General features: G+C 34.0%; 3 protein-coding genes across 6 annotated transcripts; 2 read left to right on the top strand and 1 right to left on the bottom strand.

Annotated features, from left to right (window-relative positions):
* Positions 1-4,546: 4,546 nt before the first annotated feature.
* On the bottom strand, positions 4,547-12,700 carry LOC105213772 (non-canonical poly(A) RNA polymerase protein Trf4-1). 4 transcript variants are annotated; one of them, XM_011186824.3, is made up of 6 exons: positions 12,058-12,700; positions 9,652-10,685; positions 8,792-9,472; positions 8,398-8,711; positions 6,984-7,878; positions 4,547-6,514 (listed from the first exon to the last, which is right to left on the bottom strand). In XM_011186824.3, the coding sequence occupies exons 2-6, from the start codon at positions 10,415-10,417 to the stop codon at positions 6,432-6,434; spliced, it is 2,739 nt and encodes a 912-aa protein (XP_011185126.2). In that variant the 5' UTR covers positions 10,418-10,685; positions 12,058-12,700; the 3' UTR covers positions 4,547-6,431. The 4 variants fall into 4 exon arrangements, with proteins under 4 accessions (XP_011185126.2, XP_011185127.2, XP_011185128.2 ...); XM_011186825.3 differs by lacking the exon at positions 12,058-12,700 and adding an exon at positions 11,467-11,609; XM_011186826.3 differs by lacking the exon at positions 12,058-12,700 and adding an exon at positions 11,439-11,578.
* A 259-nt stretch (positions 12,701-12,959) lies between these two features.
* On the top strand, positions 12,960-15,450 carry LOC105213774 (serine-rich adhesin for platelets). Its single transcript, XM_011186828.3, has 2 exons — positions 12,960-13,309; positions 13,365-15,450. The coding sequence occupies exons 1-2, from the start codon at positions 13,287-13,289 to the stop codon at positions 15,448-15,450; spliced, it is 2,109 nt and encodes a 702-aa protein (XP_011185130.2). The 5' UTR covers positions 12,960-13,286.
* A 738-nt stretch (positions 15,451-16,188) lies between these two features.
* On the top strand, positions 16,189-17,440 carry LOC105213775 (dysbindin protein homolog). Its single transcript, XM_011186830.3, has 3 exons — positions 16,189-16,891; positions 16,949-17,110; positions 17,192-17,440. Exons 1-3 carry the CDS (start codon positions 16,315-16,317, stop codon positions 17,290-17,292), a joined length of 840 nt encoding a protein of 279 aa, XP_011185132.2. The 5' UTR covers positions 16,189-16,314; the 3' UTR covers positions 17,293-17,440.
* Positions 17,441-18,220: the final 780 nt, after the last annotated feature.

Here is an 18,220-nt window from a genome sequence, read left to right as displayed (position 1 = left end):
CATGGCAAAAAGTTAAAAAAAAATGTTTTTAAATCAAAAAATAATATTTTTTAGTTGTTTATACAAAATATTTTTTGAAAATTTTAAATCAAAAAATTTATTATTATAATTAATTCTAAACGAAATTTTTTTAATCTTAAAAGAAAAATAATTTAATTTTTTTTTTTGAAAATCTTAAAAGAGAAGAAATTGACAATTATGAACGAAAATTGTTTTAACATATTTTTAAAAGCAAAAAGAAATACTTTTTAAAGTTCAAACGATAAAAAAGTAGTTTTGTAAATATTTCAACGAATTTTTATTTTGCAATTTTAAACGAATTAAAAATATTTATGCAAAAAAAAAACTATTTTAAAAATTTTTAAACGAAAGAAAAATATTTTTGTTTATATTTTTAAACGAAAGAAAAATATTTTTAAATTTTTAAACGAAAATTTTTTTCTTTAAACTTTAGGACGAAAAAATATATTTTTTTATACTTTCAATTGAAGTAAAATATTTTTTACATTTTTTAACGAAAAAAAATATTCTTTATATATTTTTAAGCAAGAAAAAAATATATTTTGAAAAATTTTAAACGAAAGAAAAATATTGTTTTTCTTTATTTTTAAGCGAAAAAAAATTATTTTTAAATTTTTTAAAGAAAGAAAAATATTTTTTTTATATTTTAAGACGAAAAAATTATTTTTAAATTTTTTAAAGAAAGAAAAATATTTAATTTTTATATTTTAAGACGAAAAAAAAATATTTTTTTATATTTTCAATCGAAGTAAACTATTTTTTACATTTTTAAGCGAAAAAATGTTATTTTCAACATTTCTAGAAAGTTTTAGTATTTAATTCAATGAAAAAATCGTTAAAAAATTCAATCAGAAGCCATTTAAAAACCAAAGTCATTAAAATTTAGAACTAAAAGAAATATTAAAATTTACTTAAAGTTGCAGTAAAATGTAAATTTAAATTATTCATGTTTGGAGTTCGAAATTTAAATTATGTATTAATTTTTTAAGTTCGAAAATGCATTTTTATAATTTTTTTTTTTTGGTTTTGTAAATACAATATTTGTAATTGTAATTTTATTAATAAAAATAATTTGTCTAAAAAAAGAAGGTAATGCAATGAACAAAATATGCACAATTATATCGATATATAATGCATAAGGATTGTATATATGTATATTCAGTTTAATTTAAGGTACAAATTATTAACGGCAAAATGGCATAGAAGTGGGCGCGTTTCGAATGCTAGGCGCACTAAGCAGCTTGCAGCGACAAAATGATATTTTTGCAAATGAACGTTCAAAAAAAATCGTTTATAAACTTATATATAATAATATATAATACATACACACTATACTTAAGCGCTTAAGGTTAGTTTAGATAAAAGTAAGTAAGAACGTCTACGGCGCGCACGCATGCATAGACCAACGAGATATTTTATATATGTATAATAGAAATCAAAATATGTATATGTACATATATAATAATATTTTTTTTACACAACTAATGTCTATTTGGAAACAAAAAAAAATGTATTGTAAGTAAAACTAAATTAAAACTAAAAAACGCATGATGTATGGACGCATACAAAAATAAAGTGTTGACTTCAAAATCATTTCTTTTTTTTCTTTACGCTACTAATAGCAAATTGGAACGAAACTGATTGCAGCGCTGTTGTTGTTGTTGTTTTAGTTTACATAATGCATGCCACACCATATGTGGACGCAGTTGCATTTATGAATTAATTAAACAAAAATTTTTTTTTAGTTTTTTTTCGCTTACGCTACACAATCTCGCAGCAGCTTCGAGCCATAAAAATTCCAAATTTACGCATACAACAAGTATTCAGCTTATACTGCTGCTTATTCTTCAACTCTTTTTGACTAGCGAGCGATATCGCTTCGTATTTCGTAATTTACGCTTAAATAAAATAAGACGGAATTTCACAGCTTAACTTAAATACTAATTAAATCAAATAGTTATAATAATATAGTACAGTGTTCAATGTTGTTGTTGTTGTTGTTGTGGGAGGCGTTTATACATAAACAAATTTGTAAGTATAATGAAAAAAGAAATTAAATAAAAATAATTAATTACTTGGCTTTCATTAAAATTGCACAGCGGAAAATCCATTTTAGGTGCCGCAAAATATTTCGAGCAAATTGAAAATTTCAAAAATTCACTTAAATTTGCAGGCATTCGTTATTTAAAAAACAGCACACAGTGTTGCACATCGCAGCAATTTTCGCATTTGCTCACAAATAATCGCATTTTTTTCTACTTTTCTTTTCAACACACACTTTTCACTACTTCGGTCGCACTTCGTTGTTCGTGTTTGAACCGTTAATTAACAATTTCAAAAACTACACACCCACTAGTTAGCTTGTTAGTTGTTATGCATATTACATTTTAAATACTATATTGTATATACACTTACATACATGACATATATACTAAGTATATGCATATATATACTAACCATTAGTATGCAGTTTAGCTCTTACTTTAGTCTTGAAACGGTTATGTTATTAACAAATAAGTCTATAAATCGGCGTAAAACTACGGTTGCTGGTTGATGTTTGTGCAGTCTTAAGAGCAAAAACAAAAAAAATTAATGCACACATTAGGGTGTGGTCAAAAATAATTTTCACACATTATTACTTTTTCTGCTTGGATTTTTTTTTTGACGTTTTTTTTGTTATTTTTTTGCTATTATTGCTTTGTACTTGAGCGCACAATGCGACACTTTCACTAAGTATGACAGCTAAAAAAATTAATTTCATTTATAATTTAAAACAGAACATTAGTTTTTAGTGTAAATAACGTAATAGTAATCAGTAATTTTAACAGCATTTTTTTAATAATTTTTTTGTTATAGTTTTTGATTTTTGATTTTTTTTTTCAATATGATTATATATGTATAAATTGAGCGGTGGCGGCATTGGGATGTTTTGCAAATTGAAATTGAAATTGAAACTGTGTGCGACACGTAGGGGCGTTTTTGCATATTTTCATGTAAATCATTTCATTTATACATATATAAACATACATACATTTGTAGATAATAATTTTTTTTTTTGTTTCTGGTTTCTTTCAAATTGGAAAATTCTAATTAATTATAATTAAATAAATGTTGAATGATAAGATAGATAGATGTATTACAAACAATGCTTGCACTTAATTAGCTAATGGCTTGCTTATGTGTTAAGTAAAAATCTTTAATTTAATTATGTTTATTGTGAAACTTAGCTAATAACGAAATGTGTAAAAATATTTAACGACTGTAACTATGTAAGTAACTAAGTAGAGCGTTTTTTTATTGTTGTTGTTATAGTTTATTTGTCGTTTTTAATAATGTTGTGTGTTGTTGTTGTTGTTACCCGCCCGAAAAGTAAAACTAACTGTTGCTGCTAAAACTCAACGCCCCTCCTCTAAACGAAGCATAAGATAAACGTGCGCACCACAACTACTGTGCAAGCCCTAAACCCTAAAAGAAATTATTTAAACATTACACGGAATACTCGAAACTCGCTTGCTTACGAAAACTGGCGTTTTAGAACGTTTTTGTAAAACTTTTTTTTTTTGTGTTTGCATAAAGAAAGCATGTGGAGCATGATCAACATTTGAAGCAAAAGCAAATCAATCTTTCGTATAACATAAATAGAAAGCGTTAATCTCCTATAAATTAATTGTATATTATTTTATATAATTAAAAAAAAATAATAGTAATTAAAATACAAATAATAAAAATATTTTTTTTTTGTGATTACAATCAAATTTTTTTGTAAATAAATTGAGAAAAAAAAATAAAGAAAAAAATTAATTTTTTTTTTACAAAATTTAGTTAAAAAATTATTTAAAAAAAAATTAAAAATGTTTGAAAAACTATTCAAATTTTAAGAGAATTTTAAATTTTAGTTAGAAGATACTGAAAATATGTGAACCTATGCAAATGTTAATTATTAAACGATGCTAAAATAAACAATTATATTTTAAAATTATTATACGAAATTAAATAAAAAAAATAATAATAATTGGAAAGAATTATAATTTGTAATATTTCTGATTCAATTTTTTTGATTTTTAGTGCTTTTCTGTTTTTTTATGATTTTTTTTTTTATTTTTTAATATTTTATTAGTTAGTAATTAAGACTGCTTTCTATTTATGATTTATGTGAAGCTTCATAATTTTACGAAAAAATATACAAAATTACACACTCATGGCCAATTTCAGTTCCAATTATAAATACAACTAGTTTCTTCAAGGAAATAACTTCTTTAATAAAACAAAATTTTTTTAATTGGAAAATGCAGCTAACCTCAAACTACGAGTGTTTTTGAAAGCGAAATTAATTAAAGGAAATTGAAATGACAAAACTATATGATTATTATTATTGAAACGTTGATCACGCTCTTCAAACTCTCTTGTTGACGTTCTCTTTTTGATTATTTTTCATTCGACTTCATTTCACTTTCTTGCCATCGAACTTGAACTCGATTACATAACATGTTTTTTTGGCCAATTTTTTTCAATTTTTAAACTAAAAAAGTATATTATTGCTTAAACGCCGATATTTTGCATTAAAAAATTATATAATAGTTCAAATTAAAAGATGCTCTTCACAGGCGCAATGCTACACCCTCCCACCCGATTTTACAACTGTATTGTCTATGGCTTAAAATTTAAGACCCTTCTTCTACAGCTTGCCACATATATGTATCTACTATCAAGCTACGCGTACATCTGCATGTACATTTTATAATTTTCTCTACTTTTAAACATACGAATTCTTGCTTTCTCTCGTAAACTCATCCACATCTAGCACACTGAAGAAAAGTTGAAGTTTGAGCATACATTACATAAATTTTACGCGTTTTCTTCGCTGTGTTGTGTATTTTTGTAGTAATCATTAAATTTTTTTTGTTCGTTTAATATCACATGAAACTTCTGCTGCTGTTGCTATATATACTTTCATTGCTCCTACTGCAATTCACATACACACAAAGATTTTTTTGTGGGGGAAAAAATTAATTAACTTACAGACTACATTTCTGAAAGCATTTGATTTTGGGTTACATGTTTGCATTCGATTTCTAACTATTTAGAGCAACAGATTAGCATTCATTCAACGCAATTAAATACTAATAACGGTTTAGGCTGGCTCTTTGCATTACTTAATATATATTTTTTTTTTAATTTTTTTGTCTACTTTCATTTCTAATTTTTGTTCATAATTCATATGTGCATTTCTCTCGCTTAGAGCAAGCCAAGCATATAGTATTCATTTCCATACGCTGCTGGTGCTACAACTTGTTGCAACTTCTAACTAAAATCACTTTCAAATCGTTTCCTTGAGTATCTAATTTACCTGTTGCATTTTATCTGGTAAAAGTTTAACTTTTAAGGATCCGTCTCTCGCACTCACGCTTTCTCCCTCACTTTGTGTGTGTTATCTTACATATTTCACCTTAGAACTCTTTTAACTTCACTTATAATAAAAACTACTTCAACTTTTCTTACTGCTCTCCTACTGCTTAAGCACGTCGTGTCTCTTACATGCTTTTCCTTTTTTTATCCTAAATAGCTGTTGGGGACTATGTGGCATTCTCGTAGCAACGTCCAACATGATCGTCCGGTCTTACCTTACCTTAACTACCTACCCTCTTTGTATTTGTATAGTGTGACAACACTACAACCCTAGTACATATTACATAACATTATGTCATCATATATCAATCATCAGTAGCGTCATACATCAACGGTCGTAACTATATGTGTGTCTGTGTGTGTGTGTGTGTATGTGCAAATGCTATGTCGCGCACAACAAACATTAGTTAAGGTTATTGTTGAATTGAATAATGATTTTTAGCATTTTTTGCTTACTCGTTAAATTATTACGTTAAAATAGGCACAGGTTATCAACTATTTCTACTAATATCAGCCCAGTAATTATAGTTATATAGAATAATGCAAGCACAAATCGTTTATTAATTAAACAACCTCTCCGCTCTCGCCCGCCCGTCACAACTGTACCTTTAACTAAGCGCCGCTACAGTATTATTAATATATTGCATGTCTACAAACTATTGGCCAAATGTCGCCATTGTAGGACTACATAAAAGTACCTAATTTCATACATACATACTAATTTCCTAGTTGCCTAATAGTGTGTGCTACAGCATATGGTGCATATGCGTTTATAGTACGAGTGTGTGTTTGTGAATTTGTATATATGTAAGTGTGTTGTTGGTGTGTTTTCTGAACTGAGCGCGCGCGCAAACTCTTCGTTGTGCTTTCGAAATGCTTCCCATGTCACTTCATGATCGTAGGCAGTCGTTTGGGAGATTCGTTGGTTGTTGCTCTTAATGGCTTTTGCAACTCCCAACGGTAATTTGCACATACTCGATACAGTCTGCTTGCTGTTGATACGTCTATTTGCTGGTACTAGATCTACTGCTACCAGATTGGTGCTTCTTCGTCCTTCTATCGTTACCATCGCGGTTGCGTTGTTGGCCTTTTATCACGACACGATTAGCATGATTAGAGAGCAAATAGAAGAAAATATTTCAAATTTTTAGGTTAAGTTGCGCACAGAAAACAATTGCGGACAAAACAAACGAGTAATATGTGAGGTTAAGTTCAAAGGACGCGACAAAACGAGTAATTATTGAAATGCAAAATTATAAGAGGTCGGCGGACAAAAGAAATTACTACTTTTTTTACAAATCACAGTATTCTACGACAATTACTTTAAGCTAGTTGGCAATATTCAGATTCAGATTTCAAAGACCAACAAACAAAAGACGGCAGAGGACAAGTCAAGGTCATTTGTACAACATCACATTAAATTAACAAAACAACTGTAACTTTAGACACTACAACAACACAATATTTTCGCTTCCAAAATTGCTAAACGAACTGCATTAACTACCAAACTCCAACGCAGTCTTCTGATCACTTTTGATTTTGCTTTTAAGACTCACCTATTCTTGTATTTATTGACGCGGACGCAGACGCTGACGCCGACCCCGAACTATTCGCCGATGACGATGTCGAACCCACTGACGACTCCGACGATATGGAAATTATCGATATTGTCGACGAGGCAGAGGTGAGTGTCGCACGTTGCATTGGATTTGTTGATGGGCGGGTTGTTGTTGTTGCTGTTGACGCGGGTGATGCTGTTCGCACGTTATAACGTTGTTGACGCATCGCTGGTTGTTGCACACGTTGTTGACGTACTTGCTGTTGTTGTTGCTGTTGCGACGGCCGCTGTGTGTAACGGGTACGATTATTATTGTTGCTGTTGTTATTGCTATTGCTGGCATTATTATTGCTGTTGCCCACATAGCTGGAAGTTGCACTCGTACTTGTCGCATTCGTATACGACTCGGTAGAAGACGATTTGGATATTTGTTGTTGCTGTTGCTGTTGATATTGCTGCTGCATTGGCGGTGGCACATAGAATTGACGGCGATTTGAAGGGCCGGAAAATCTTTGCTGCGCTTGCTGTTGCTGCTGCTGCTGCTGCTGTGCGTGCAACTGCTGTTGCTGTTGTTGTTGTGTTTGTTGTCGGGGCGGGGATAATTGCTTCTGTTGCTGCGGCGGTGAGGGTTGCTTATGTTGTCGCGGCGGCGATTGTTGTTTTTGCGGAGGCGGACATTGTGTGTGCATTTGTTGTTGTTGTTGTTGTTGTGCCTGCTGCTGCTGTTGCATTGCGTACTGTTGCTGTTGCTGGGTCGGCAGTTGCGTTAGCTGCGGCTGTGGCTGCATTTGGGAGGAGGCTGACGCTTGTTGTTGTTGTTGTTGTTGTGACAGCTGCTGCATATGTATACTCGCTTGTAGTTGCTGCTGCTGATGTTGTATTTGCTGCGTAATCTGTGCATATTGTGGTTGTTGATGATGTTGTTGTGGACTAAGTTGTTGCTGATTGATCTGGTGCAGCGGCAGTGGCAGCAGCGTTGTTGGCGGTGGCTTTATAAATAATTTTTGACGAACACTTATTTGACTACTAGCGCCACCACCATTACCACCAATACTATGTGGACTATTAGCAACAGCAGCGATATGGCCGCTCACATTTACACCACCAGCACCACCAACACTGCCACTGTCTTGAACGTTGGTACTGGTGTTGATTTGAGAGTTGACAGCGATGTTTGTGGTTACACTGGCGACAGTGTGTTTGCTATTGCTAACCAATGACGCTTGTTGATACTGCTGCTGTTGCTCTTGGTTTTCTTGCTGCTGCTGTTGTTGTTGTAACTGCTGCTGCTGCACCAGACCAGCAACTATTCATCATGTATCCATACGAGACATTGTATGAATATTCGCGGAAGAGGTCATGGCGGTTGGCGCCGCAGACGTTGCCGGCGCTATAATAAGTGGATTGCTTACCGGTGGAGATGACGTTGAGTCTACATCACATTCTTTGCTATCCTCCGAATCGTCACCAGAGGAGACGCTACTCCGTCGTAACCGTTGCGCCATCACGGCCTGATGTTGATGGTACAATTGCTGTTGTTGCTGCGCCAGTGGATGCATGTGCTGATGCTGCAGTGGTGGTGTCAGTACGCCAGGTGGTAGCATCGACGGAATGAACTTAACGGCACTGCCACTGTTGGGCGTATGAGGGATCACAAGATGCTCAAAGTGTTCACGTATCCACTCACGATAATCGATTACATCATCGGTAACACGTATTATACGCCCTGCATGAGAGAAATGAAAAATTTATTGAAACAAGTAAATAGCGACCACACGTAGTTGCCGTTAGTACAATGGAAGTTACCTAGTATGGTGCGTTCTGAGCAATTACTACCGAATTCGTTGAGTGGACTCACAGCGTTGGCCAACAGCATATACGCATACTCGAATGCCTGTTTCACCTGCAATGCACCATATGAACTGCGACCGATATCGTTGCCTGGCGTCAGTGGATCCTCAATGCACAACAACGATGGACGATGGCCATCGATCATTTCACGTTGCAAATCCTCCTTGGGTATGTAGCGGCCGCCATTTTTGATCGATATACCGATCTTCATGTAATTGAACTTACGTCCGTAAAGTTCGAAGAACTCCAGCAACAGCACGCCCAAGTTGGCTTTGTCGTGATCGATTTGTAGCGGGTGTAATTGTAGGAAGCTAATACACATCAATATCAGCGAATATGAGGAAATGCCACCGGTAAAAACTTCATTGAGATCACGTTGAAGCAGAAATTGCTTCAGTACAAGCACCAGTTTCGCTAACAGTGGAAATTCCTGTTTGTATTTCTTAATTAATTCGGCCGATTGCACACCGGACTGCATATTAAATGAAATATCGACTTTCACTTGTGTTTCGCGGTCTGTGAGCTTGATGATGGGTACCGAGGCTTTGTCGAGTACACGCACCGAATGTGGCTCAGCAATGCCGCGGGCAATCAGTTCTGTTTCGAGTGTGCGCAATGGCGCCTTTTCCCATAAGCCTATTTGTGGGTAGAAATTTACATGTGTTGTATTTACAAATTTTTATTTATATTTGAGCTCATTTTTAATATTAATTTATAAATAAATTTTTAACAGTAAAACAATTGAATAAACAACATATTTACTTTGTAAATGAAATATTGTGTTTTTTTTCTGCTTAATGTTAGGCTACACTCACCTAAAACAACCAAATCAATATCCGATGTGGGTAGAAAAAGTCCCGTTCGGAAGGAACCGAATATCTCGACAATCGCTTTTGGCCATATTGAGTGCACCACCGCTTCGATGCGCTGTACGACTTCGTTGCGTATGGCATGTTCGGTGGGCGTAGGTAATACGTAATTGTAAAACTGTTCGATTTCCTGATGTAAACCGACAACTCCTCGGCCATACTCGAAACCCGGCACACGCCAAGGGCAGCCTTTGTACTTGATTACCAATTTACCCATATATTTGTTGACGTTAAATGTGCTCGCCTTATTGTCAACTATACGCCCAATTTTCCTGCGCGATGGATTATAATAGCTTGGACGATCGTGTGACGGCATTTTCGTGCTGTTATTATCCCCCCCTCCTATGACTGGTGTAGTGGCCGGTGTGATGCAGTCGTTGTTACTCGTCGAGTCAATTGAGTTGTTGCTGGATGTATTGCCACTATTTGTGCCACTACTACCGTTGTTGTTGTTATTATTATTATTATATATGGAATTGCGCAGGCCGCCGTTGCCAACTTGCTGTAGCAGCAATTGTAATGAATCACGATCGCGTGCACTTAACGTGCCGTTCAATTTGCCGTTGCCAACGCTTTGCAGTTGCTGTAATTGTTGGCTCTGTTGTTCCAACAATTGGCTCATATCATGCGCATTGGTCTCCCAAATTTTACACCATGTGCGTAATGCTGGACCCTCCTGTTCCTCTTGAAACCAGCCGACAAAAGGATCCATTCAAAGCAGTCTTCTTCTCACGGAACGGGAATTGTATGCGCAATCCGTTTGGATTTTTTTCGCGTCGTCCGTTACGAAGCGTTGCGCGGTAATTAATTAACTATTGTCTTTTCTATATAGATCAAATTGCACCATCGACGTAAGACAAACGAATCAAGAAATTTTCTTGCGAACTCGTTGGCAGTGTGGTAATTATACCGAAAATGCCAGCATTTGTACCGGCAGAGAGTTGAAAGCAACGTGCCTAAGCCGTTTTATAAGATGCTAGCTGTAAAATAGAATAATGTAGTAAACAGTAAACGGTTAGATAAGATTATAAATATAATCCGTATAAGCACATATGAATATCTTCGGTTTGTAAGTAATAAACTGAGAAGCTGTATTACTTTCAGTTTCTATTGGTGTTTTGGACCCATATCATAAGTAATATTACATTTCGACAGAAAGCGCATATGTAATGGTTAATCAATTAACACCTTCTAAATTACGAATAAGGCGGTATAAAGATAAATATAAAAAATAAAAATATTTCGCCACGATCAACTCACGAGACTTTAAAAGACTGCAAGGTTGATGATAGCAGGTGGATATGCGATCGTTTGGTATATGTAACTACGAGAAAACCAACAATTTATTTTCGGGCAAACATATCTACAACAACGCAGATAACAAATAGTAAATGTTTTTCAAACTTACGTGGAATTCGGAAAATATTATACTAATAATTGTAACGAAATGTTGCTAATGAAAGATATCAGTATTTGATTAACATTATACCTGACATACACTAATCGCAAGACAAATAAGCGATGGCAAACAAGTGGTGGCCGTAAATTGACCATAACCTCAAATAATTTTTGTTGCGGTTTAACGGGCTGCGTTCGCATATTTAGCTTCGAAATTAATACATATATGTAAGATGGCTTACTGTCCGCTACTTTCCACTATAATGTAATTACTTCTTTTAAAAAAAGACATTTACTAAATTATTTAAATTAATTTCATCAACGCTGATACACACACTTAATTTGTAGGGGTTGAAATCTCACTTGTCTATTTCCATGCTGTTTATAATACAATGTACAACGTAAAAAATTTCGTCCTTGTAATTGGACACCTTATATTATTAGCAGAATTACAGAAATGCCTATTACCGCTAATACAGTTAACGTGTGTATTTCAAACTGCAAACAACAATTACTTCGAAAATATAAATACGTAAGAAAACTTCTCCTATGATTTAATAAATTATCTGTTCACCCACTTTTAGCACATTTTCTTTCCCCACACTTTACGTACAAATGAAAAGAAAAATCTACGAATATGACAGAAAAGAAAATTGATAAAACGCAATGACAATTAAACGCAACATGGCGACACCTAGCATCCACAGCACCGGACAGCAACGACCGACGTCGTGCGTCGTCAGATCGAGGACTTGAAATAAGACTTTATATGGCAAATAAGCAGCAAAATTCACTTGTCTATTAATTCACCCATACAATAATCCAAATAATCACATCGTTTTGCGATTTACACTCTTCTTTTAACGCTTATATACATATTTGTACAAATTTTAAACGACGTTTGATATTATGGACAAATTTGAAGTCAATTTTGTTGTTTTATACGACACTCACATTTTTCTTTTGTAGATTTTTTTCCGCAATACAATTGTAAATATCGAAGAGTTAATATTACTCGTAAACTTTGTCTTTTTAATTGCACACAAATTGTTTATTGGTTTAAAACTTTACTTAGTTCAAATGTAGGAAAAAAAATATTTCACTCGTTGCGACTGAATTCGCGCCCGTAAATACGCACCGCCTATAATGAACGTATTGCTAGCAAAATGGCTGTGTGTGTATATATGTTCGTCGTTAATGGAACGACGAGTGGGACGTGAAGTGAGCGGGAGTGTTGAGTTTATCTGTATCGAGGTGAAGTTGTTTTTTTATTACTGTAAATTGCCAGCGGAGCGCCCTTTTCCAACTTTTTTCCTCTTCTCGTTCTTCTCCACAGCGATTGCCACTCACAATCAGATATCTCGAAGGCGTACGAGAATTTTTCGGCTTTCTCACTTCGCACTTATTTTACACACTTTTTCTTTATAAAACAATATATAGCCATTATTTCACTTCACATTTATTATGAACATAACGAATTTTAGCACAATTGCACTATATTAATCGCCGAGAAAAAATCCGCAAGAACGAGTACGAGTCGACAAATTTTCAACCACGCTTCGAATGATTTTTTCCATAGTTCTACAGTCCACAAAGCGGATTGAAAACCACCAGTGATGCCAGCTTAAAAATATTCACAAAATTTCAGTAATACAACTAAATGCATATAGAAAAACTCTGAAATGAGTGATACAATTATATTTAATTCGAATTAAATCAACCTAATAGTAAAAATTATATTATTTCATTTTAGAATAGCCAGTTGTGTTAAATTAATACTAAAGTGGAACCTAATTTGATTACATTTAAGCTGCAGATGTCGCCCATGCCATTTGAATTGGGGAGTTATATTTTATATTCGACGTTTACACCACGAAAATATGTAACCAATTGGAGAAGTTATTAAAAAATTAAGATATTTTCAATTAAAATGCATTAAATAAATAGAATATTACAATAACAACAAAGTATAAGTAAAATGTGGCAATTGTTACACATCATTAATATATAAAGGCTTTATTTGATATTTGAAAGCTCGTGTATATTTGTCATATCGATCAATTTGAAAAGTCTGGTTACATTCACATTTTCAGCTGTTTTTGTTATTATTCCCTCGAATTTCTTTGTAGAAAATTTAATTTGGTTTTATTTAGTGCAGAAATTTTAGAAATAAACAATTTGTCATGGATGATGCGGAGCTTACTAGGTAACTACATGAACAATATAATAAAAAATGGATTTACAGTTATTGATATATACAGGTTAGCGATAGCTGAAATTGTGCGTGAAATGGGTGAGGTTAAAGAGCCTGCAATACAAGAGCGCAAGATAAATCCAATAGCAAAACCGAATAAGCGATTCCTCGGACGTACACTCAATTCAGTGTTGTCCCACAACAAGCGTAAAAATGACCGTACTCAAGAGAATTGTAGAAAGAAGTTGCGAGAACTCGATGAAAGACGAGAAATAATAAAAAGAATGAGATCAAGGAGTCGATCTGGCAGTTGGGAACTTGTATTGAGTAGCTCCTCAGATGAAGACCATTCCAAGGATGTAAAGAAAAGCAGAAAGCATGAAAGGAAAACTAAATATAATAAACTCAAAAAAAGTAAAAGGAGGAAAAGTCGAAGTAAAAAAGATGAGAGACGTTACTCTAGCAGCAGTAGTAGTAGCCGTGATAGCAGTAGCGACAGCGACAGTAGCTCTTCTACAAGCCGTAGCAGTTACAGAAGAAAGAAAAGTAAATTACGAAAAAGTTCCAAACCCAAAACGCGTAAGATTGCGCAACCAGATGATAATGCAATGGAAGTTGGTACAGGTGAGATCTACTATGAACCTGATATAAATGCTGCCATTGAGTTTGATGCTGCGCTAATGGCCAATAACTACCGGCAACATCAATTACAACAAATATTATATTATAACACGTTAATGGCTGGTCATGAAACCTCCGAAATCGAAGCTTTGAAAGAGGAACTGCGTATAAGTGACGCCGAAGTTAGTGAAACTCAAAAGGAAAAGGCGTCCATTTCTAGCGCTGCATCATCATTAAACTTGAATGAAAGTGATTCCGACGGTAGTGAAGTGTTGCAGATAAGCCTCTCCTCCGCCACATCCAGTGGTAGTGAAGCTAAGAGTAACGCAAGTATACGAAAGAAGAAAGTGAAAAGAAAACTTCCCAAGGCGGATTTGCCTAATGACAGCTCTGACGGGTCAAGTTCTGACGCAGTCATTTTGGAATTAGATTCGGATAGTTCACATGGTGATAAAATACTTGAAATAATTGCTGTGACAGAAAAGCAAACGGAAAACGACGAATGTATTTGTATAACATCTGAATCCGAAACTACTACAGATGACGACAGTGAGTCGGAGAGTTCAACTAGTGAAAAAGATATCGAAAGTACAAATAATACAAATGAACCTAACTCGCTTTGTCACGCTGTGGCCGAAACTGTTACACTACTCAGTTCATCTGATAGTGAGGTGGAGATTATAACTTTGAATGGGGCTGATGCGTCGGTGCAAAATCTACCAGATCGAGTTTTAACAGATTCAACGTCTGCTTGTGAGAAACAATCGGATTTAGTGTTATGTGTGCCTGCGCCGAACGCAAATGCAATATTAGGAGAATGTCTAACTCTGAATTCCACTGATGAATCGGCGCAAAAACTTCCAGACGTAGTGAAGACAGCAGGTCAGCCCACAGATATAACATTCTCATGTGAGAAACAATCTGATTTAGGTTTGTGTGTGTCTGAGACAAATGCAATTTCAATATCAGAGGAAAGTCTAACTCTGAATGTTGCTGATGAGTCGGCACAAAAACTACCAGACACAGATATGACATCGGATTTAGTTATATGTGCTGAGACGAATGCAATTTTAATGCCAAACGAAAGTCTAACAACAGTTGCAGATGATTCGGTAGTTAGAGTGCCTGAAAAGAATACAAACTTATCAGTTGAGGTCAACTCATTAATAACACCTACGGAGTGTTCATTACCGTCAATAAAAGTTGATGCAACGGAAATGCCAATTTGTGAAGTGCAAGCGCAGCAAGCTTTAATAAATGAAACACAACCCCTGGAAGTCAGTGAAACTATCTCTAATGGAATCTGTGAATCAAATTCAAGTGACGTCCAAACTGCCGGTACAAACAGTAAGACAATAGCGAATACTGATCGGGAAAATATTAAATCGGAAGTTGAAATGAGCAGCAACGTTGTCAATGTGCCGATAAAGGAGTCAGCAGTCGGCAATCCACATATTTTACCACCGTCATCACTAACTGATCTGTCAGTGAGTTCTTCACTTGAAGCAATATCGGTACCACCCATTGTATAGATATATCTATACAATGACTTGACAGTTCTCCATGAACGTCTCTCAGCTGTGGATTGTTTACGTTTTATCAGCTGATAGTTTCTTTACTTCTCTATACAATGGTACCACCTATAACTACAATAGATAAGGCACAAGTGGAACTAAACTTAATACAAAATCAGTCAACAGTAACTACGCTCGAGTCAGTTGATGAACAAATTTCAGCGTAATACTTACAGTAGGCTCGTCAATACTTGAACAACAAATAATAGAAAATATTTAATTACCTTTTGTATCTCAAATAATTTTTATCGAATTTCTTCAATATTTTTTCAATATCACAACTGATCTCATTATACAATTTATTTAATTTCTTAATACTTATAATATCAATCAAACAGTTGTTCAAGTTACCTGGTGTCTACTGAAGAAAGAATGTCATTGTAGATAAAATTACTGTTTTTTCTAGATAATAATTATTAAGTTTCATGTATGTACATTTGTATGTACATAATTACATGTATTTATTCATAGTAAAATTGTGTAAATATGATTTTAATAATATATTTATATGAAAACAAATCTCAAATATTTTTATCATTTTATGTGGTTAATTAAGTCTGAAATAATAATTAAATATATATTGGTTATACTTTATAAATAGTAAATTTCCAATTAAATTTAATTTAAATTTCGAATTATTTAAGTTTTAACTTAATACAAAATTCGAATTGGTTCTACGTTTATTTTCGGTAGTTGGCAAGTCCACTGTGACTTGTTGACGTCGCTCCATCAGCTGATTGTGTTTACGAATAAATTTCACTTAATTTTATTATAAATATTTTGTTAATTAAAAGAATACAGTGCCAAATTAACGCACGCATAATGTTCGGAAGCTTACGCAAGAAACTGAATAGCGTCATTCAGGAGGGATATATTATTACGGAAAACTTACAACAGCAATATCGGCAAAGCCAAACTTCCTCCGCCAGCAGTAGTGCCACTACACCCACTTTAGATGAAAGCATACACAGCAACCGCAGTTCCAGCTCTTTTGCTGGACAACTGCCGGGAAGTGATTTGATACTGCCAGGAGATGTCAATATGGCAGCTGGTTGTAATTTACTAGCGAAATACGAAGATGCTTGGAAACAACTACATGACGCGAATGAGAATAATGCGACAAAAGCGACGCAAGTTGCCAAACAAATCGAACGAATTGGACAAGCTACAAATGTGCTACACACGGATATGACAGATTTAGCAACTTGCCTGTCGGGCATACCAGCGCTGGTGGAGAAATTGCATGAAAGCTTAGAAACATTGCAAAATGTGAATAAATTAAGCGCGACGGTGGAAACGGAGTTGGAGCGTTTGGAGGACTTATGTGAGGAGTGTGATTTGCAAGAGTTTATGCTAAACAAACAGTGTGAATTATCACAATTTAAACAAATTAAAATGGGTTTGTATATTTCACTTTTTCTGTTGTTATAAATTTTTAACATTCAGCTGCTTACAGCTGAACTAGAATCATATCGTCAACGTGTTGCTGCAAAGCATCAAGAGAAGATACGCCAACATGAACAAAACTTGCGACGCATACAACGCGAACGCCAAGCAGTATTTGATGATGCATTCCGCGGCGATTTGGCCGAGTTCAAATCGAAGGGTGTGCTAACCAGTGAGTATTAAATATTTGTAGATTTTAAAGTCTTTATTTGAAACAAATAATGTTAAAAATTATAAAATTTTATTTTCACAGAAATCCAAAAAGAAGAGCAAACACTGCCAGTTGCACTCGAAGAAGTGGTTTTGGACGATTCCACCAACAAAGATGCGCTCGAAGATTTTCTCAACGGATAACGTACTATATCACTATAAATATAGCGCGTGTATATATAGAACAATTTCATTGAAATTAGTGCCTTTTACGTAGTTGAATATTTTGCTCATACCTGCATATTATTTATATTATTATATGCAGGTACGCATTTCACATTTACAAAATATAATATATAAAATAACTGTAAGTTATTAAATAAATAATAATTATTATATTAAAAGAATTTTTAAAATTTTGTTTCTAATTTCAGTACAAATTAAAGTCTAAAAATTTTGGTGCTCCAAACAACCGTTATGTGAACAAAACTGTTATATTCTCTATGCAACATCATGCAAGTGTGAAAGAAATGTCTCTCTAATGCTGCAAAGTACTCTGAAAGTGTAAAAAAAGTTTTTTTTGAAAGTGAATTTCTTATGCAAACATAAAAATTTCAATTTGTAGCGTGATAAATCATTTTCAAATACACCAAAATAATGAAGTATTACAAAAATCACCTTAAAGGTCAAAATATATAATATTTTACGCAAAAAAGTGTGTAGGCAAATCCAAAATAAATATATTACCATTTAATATGCATAACACAGTGTATTGAGAAAACGAAAAAAAAAAATATTTGCATTAAAAAATTCAATACAAAGAACATTTTACACCCGAAAGTCTACACCTTTTTCAGTTGGCACAGTGTTAATCGCACTAATGCCACCACCCGCAGCCGAATCTAACTGTCATAGTCATAGATTAAACATATCTAAGCAAACATATATCTATCTATATACACAATGTTATGTGTGCATATAAGTACAGTTAGGCAGTGTGTTCGCAGCGGAAAAGGAAGTCACTTGCCAAAGGTGCTGTCGAGTGGAAAATTTCGATATTGTTTGTTTTGTGTTTGTATGCGTGTTTAAATCAGCACACACACACACACACATAAATTATATACATATGTAC

This window comes from Zeugodacus cucurbitae, chromosome 5 (genome assembly GCF_028554725.1).
Source record: "Zeugodacus cucurbitae isolate PBARC_wt_2022May chromosome 5, idZeuCucr1.2, whole genome shotgun sequence".
NCBI lineage: Eukaryota > Metazoa > Arthropoda > Insecta > Diptera > Tephritidae > Zeugodacus > Zeugodacus cucurbitae.
This window is presented reverse-complemented; position numbering and strand designations above follow the sequence as displayed.